The 5,226-nt window shown below is 39.4% G+C and overlaps 1 protein-coding gene across 1 annotated transcript; it reads right to left on the bottom strand.

The window, feature by feature from the left end:
• Positions 1-526: 526 nt before the first annotated feature.
• On the bottom strand, positions 527-5,226 carry LOC131298183 (uncharacterized). The gene is made up of 3 exons (XM_058323525.1): positions 4,911-5,226; positions 4,154-4,300; positions 527-1,231 (listed from the first exon to the last, which is right to left on the bottom strand). Exons 2-3 carry the CDS (start codon positions 4,274-4,276, stop codon positions 764-766), a joined length of 591 nt encoding a protein of 196 aa, XP_058179508.1. The 5' UTR covers positions 4,277-4,300; positions 4,911-5,226; the 3' UTR covers positions 527-763.

The following is a 5,226-nucleotide window of genomic DNA, read 5'->3' as shown; positions in this document are numbered from 1 at the left end:
TTATTTCACATTTTTAAACTTAAAAATAATGTAACAAAAAATAAATTTTCAATTTTTTTTGCACTGTATTAAAGATCTCATTAAGATTTCTTAAACAAAATCCATATTGCATATTTTTATATTTCAATAAACCCACTATTTTGGAGCTTGAAATTGCCTTCTTAAAAAATAAATACTTATTCGACTTTCTGGAACGAGGCCTTAATTGTCTTCATATCGGGTGAGAAATGAAAAACAATCCAATAATTCTCCTCATACATGATCGACACGAGTAAAAAGAAGATCAAAATAACGGTGTTTGTCTTGCTATAATGTGAGGACGCGCGTACACAGAAGATATAGATGTGAGGACGCATGTACACAGAAGATATAGATGAGATTTCTTGTTCTTTACTATGTTATGATACTGAGTTTCCGCAATTGACTGAATGATTCCCAACATTATAGAGAGATTCATGAAGTTATTCATAGTGACAACATAAATCAACAATCACAGTCCTGGAGCACTCTCATAGAGGAAGTTGGATGTTCAAACCCCTTCCTTTCATTCATCACAATGGCCAAATTCATGTCATCCCATTTTCATAATCGCAACATTGCCGCAGCTCAAAGTTTTGAAAGTTCTCTAATCATACGAAAGAAGATCCAACAATTACTGAAACTTTATCCTAAATAAGCCTTCTTATAAGCTAAACAATAACATACAGTTAGAACAAGTCACAAAGAGCAGTTCTTCTCAAGAGTTTCCACCATTCCCACTAATTTACTTCTTCCTCTTCTTTGGGGGCTGAAGTGCTTCCTCTTCCTCATCCTCCTCTTCCTCTTCCTCCTCTTCCTCCTCAACGACTCCTTCCTCGCCCGCATCCCCACCATCATCCTCATCATCGTCGTCATCATCATCGTCGTCGTCGTCGTCATCATCATCATCATCGTCATCATGGCCATCGCCATCATCATCATCTTCTTCTCCCTCTTCGCCATTCTCTTCTGCTCCACCACCAGCTCCTCCCCCGGGTCCTTTCTTTGGGTTGCTTTTGTTGTTGTCATTGGGGTTGTTGCCAATATCCCCTCCGTCTTCTTCTGACAAGTCTTCTTCACCTTCTCCAAAGTCACCATCATCTTCATCGTCGTCATCGTCGTCATTTGCATCAGCATCTATTGGCTTGGAATGGCATTGGACATGATGCTCTCCTTTAAGTCCAGGGATGATGGTTGGCGATCCGAATAAATCCTGATACCATTTTAAATTTGGGCATTCCATGGAAGGTCAAGCAAAGGAAACAACAGGATAGATTTCATAGATGGCAAAAGAAAGTTGGACATAAACAAGCAAGGCAAGTACCCATATGCTAGCAAGCATACAGAGATACGAACCATAAGTGGGGTGGCTATGACACAAAAGACTCCCCCCCCAACCCCACGGTGATTGAAACAAGGTACTGTATTTTGAAAATCAAAATAATCTATATCTGCCTGCTCAAATCACTAAGTTCCATGACCGTCTTCAGCAAGGTAATCTGGATCTAGCAAAAGCTTCTATTGGCATAGCGCTTTTAGCATTTTGCACACCACCTTTCGATTCTTTTTCTCACCAGCCGAAGGGGGTGTGCAACCAAGCTCCGGCATTTGAGTCAAAATGGAGCGAGAACAATGGCCCAGATATGAGGCATGATCCTCTTTCCCCATTTTCCCTACCTACCCCTTTGTCCCAAAACCACCTCTCCCCCATACTATAAAACCCAAAGAGACCCATCGTATAGAAAGGATGTAATTTGTGACAGGGAGGAAAGGGAAGGTGGGGACAGATGATGTTTTGTTCTTTGATAGCTTTATCAAGTTGAAAATGTGCTTTAAAGAACACTTTTACACTCAAATTTCGAGACATGATACTATCTTGAACAACAAATCCTTCCGTAATAAGCTTTACTTTCTTAGAAACTATGTTTTTCACTTTTTTTTAAAAAACAAGTTATAACATTCTCATGTGTTTCCTCCTACTTATGTAAACACCCTCCTCCAGCAATCCTTTCATAGCCCCTTCCAGCCCCAGGCACTTCCCTCTCCCAATTTCGAGCCACCCAAAAACCCCTCCTAGCCTATGTAGCACCGACACTCCAAAAGGGCGCCGTGTCCACGTATTGGACACGAGGACACGGCGGGGACACGTATTGGACACGCCACATGGCGTGTTCAATAATTTTTATTATTTTTTGATAGGGGACACGGCGGGAACATGGCTAGGGGTCAAAATGTAATTTTTTAAAATTTTTGGGGGTTAATATGAAATTATTCAAAACATTTGGGTTAAACTATAATTTCCCTTTGAAAAATTTTTATACAATTTGTGAAATTATTCATATACAATGGTTCATATTTTTTTTTATATATATGTACATATATTTATTTTTTATTTATTTATACACGTGGCGTGTCCCACGCCGTGTCCGTATCCCCATTTTTTTAGAATTGCCGTGTCCGTGTCCATATCCATGTCTATCCATGTCTGTGTCCGTGTTACATAGCTCCTAGCTCCTCCGACAAGTTACATGTTCACAACTATCAACATGTTATTTGTTTTTGATCACTTAAAAGAACAAAAAACCTGTTTTCACTATGACTTCCCAACAAAGTCTCTCACAAAAGTTTTTCATGCACGCTTCATTTCGAGCACATGCACATGAAAGTACCTTCCCCAATTTCTTAAGCACATAAAGGAGACTACTACAACTCACCCATTCTCCTTAGCCTCTCTAATCCCAATAAATAATAATTACGCACACAAACACCAACTAACAAAGCATAGAACACTCACATGGGTGTGCGGCCCACATAGCTCGGAACGACTCGAAAATGTGGGACCCACACTCATTTCTTCTCATGAATGAATTTTGTGTACGTCGCCGTTGCCCACACAGGATGGGAACCGATTTTCAACAGCCTTTCTTACTTACATGCCCTCCCTTTTCTGTCCGATAAATGTAGGAATATAGAATAATTCTCTTCCATGCGTGAAAAATTGACCAACAAAAGGGTTATTTTGTGAATCAAATGACTTAAGACAAAATAGTAGAAAAGAGTGCCAATTACTGCCCAGCCCACATATACAATTGCCGGAACAATTTTTTCCTAGTACGAGTGGTGTTCAAAGAATAGTGGTTAGTTTGGTAGCTATAATAGACTCTTTTCTTTTTCTTTTTTTGAAGAAGGATGCTACCCCTTTTTTTTTTATCCGCGGATGCTACCCCATTTGGTATATATAAAAACGAACAAATGTTCATTTTTGTCCTTTCATCAACTTATCTTTGACTTTCTCGCCACTGAAGGAATCACGACACGTGGCCATAGTTAGCGTAGATTGTGCAAAGCATCAACTTGGCGAATATTCCGAAACATGTACCGCACAAACAAAAGGAAATTGCCAAATGGGCCCCACCAACGCACTCAGAAATTCTACTAAAAAATACTCCACTAAACCCACCACACGCGCAAGTTAGTGAAGAAATCTTTAACCATTCCGGGCATAATAGCAAGATATATAATCCAAAAAATGTAACAACGCGACAGAACATAATCAGCCGAACCTAGGACGTTAACGATTAATCCTAAGATTTAACCAGAGTTTAGTAAGAACTAGAGAAAATAACGGAAAAACCATTTCGATCAAAAAGGCAAAAAGATTTAACCCAAAAAGCACCTAAATAGTCCTAAGTTATGCTGCAGATCCAGTAACGCAGCGCACGTTAGCATACAAGAGAGCAATACGGCTCCGTTCCAGAAACCTTCTTAAAAAATAATTAGCTTATTTCACATTTTCAAACTCAAATATAATATAAATGAAAAATAATTTTTCAATTTTTTTTTGCATCGTATAAAAGATCAACAAGATCCATATTGCATATTTTTAGATTTCAATAAATCCATAATTTTTGAGTTTGAAATTACCTTCTTAAAAAATAAAATTTTTTTTTTGTTTCCGGAACGAAGCCTAAATGCAACGGAAGCCCGAAAGGAAACAAAATTAGCGAAAAAACTGACAAAGAAAAACCGAAAAATAGAGGAGAATAAAAGAATAACAGGAAGGAAAAAAGAAAAAGAAAAAAGGAACGATCTTAAAAGCGATTTGGAAAAATCTAAAGCGAGCGACATGGCTTACGTGAGTTTGGGCCAAAACTTGAGTGTTGACCAGAGCCGAGACCAGCATAGCGGCTAAAGCTTCTCCGGTGCACGTTAGCATAGACTGCTTAACTGAGACTGAACCACAATTATTAATCTCCATCTGTACGGTACCGCACGACACAACCTGCAAACATCCACAACGACCGTCAGATCCATCCACTCTTCCCGTCCCAGCCGTCGGATCTAAGTCAACGCACTCAAAAACAGTAAAAATAACAAATTTTGCAGCCAAAACACAGGGAACACAGACACAGAACGAAGAAAAAACATTAAAAAACGTCAAAGCATTACCAGTTGAAATAAGACAAAAGACTCCTTTTTTACGCGAATTTCAGCCAACGAAGAGAAATATTTCACGATTTATCCAAGGCAACACACTCAAAAACAGTAAAAATACATAAATTTTGCAGCAATCGTAGTCCGAAAATGGAGAACAGGACATTAAAAATACAAAAGTTATTGCCAGCTGAAATATACTGTAAGAAACAAGATTCATTTTAACGCGAATTTCAGCCGACGGAGAAAGTTTTTTTACAGGAAAAAAAAACAGTGAAAACACTGGAAAAGGCGAAAATCAGGCAAATCGTGCATTAACCTGAACAAAACAAACGTAAAAAAGAAGAAAAAATCACTTTCTTACTAGAAGAGCAGAAAATTAGGCAGAAAATTCGTAATACATGATCCAAACTCGAAGAAATCCGAAAGTGAAGCGAATCGGGTGGAAAGAAACGTACCAGAGGTGAGATCTGAGGTCGGATGGAGCAGATCTGGGGGTTTGGGGGGCTAAAACCTCGAGAACAAGAGAGTGGAGGCTGCGTTCATTCTGGACCGTCCGATGGAGATGGTAGAGAGAGCGAAGACCGAGAGGTAGATATAATCAGAGGGAAGAGAGAGAGAGAGAGAGAGTGCGTGTATGTGTGTGCGTTTGTGTTGGTGAAGAAAGCTGCCCGTATTCTCAGAGAGGGTTTCGGGCAGGTTGGGCAGACCCGTATCAGGAGAAAATATCGTGGGTTTTGGAACTGCCACAGAAACGACTTTGGATTAGTCTTT

Source organism: Rhododendron vialii, chromosome 8a (assembly GCF_030253575.1).
Source record: "Rhododendron vialii isolate Sample 1 chromosome 8a, ASM3025357v1".
NCBI lineage: Eukaryota > Viridiplantae > Streptophyta > Magnoliopsida > Ericales > Ericaceae > Rhododendron > Rhododendron vialii.
Note: the sequence above shows the minus strand (reverse complement) of the source record. Positions and strands in the feature narration are given on the sequence as shown.

What these genes read in the sequence shown, in the direction of transcription:
- LOC131298183 (XM_058323525.1), bottom strand. Translation starts at nt 4,276, where the DNA reads ATGGAGATTAATAATTGTGGTTCAGTCTCAGTTAAGCAGTCTATGCTA. An exon ending in AAGTTTTGGCCCAAACTCAC is followed by an intron (nt 1,232 to 4,153) that starts GTAAGCCATGTC and finishes AAATGGTATCAG; the next exon opens with GATTTATTCGGATCGCCAAC.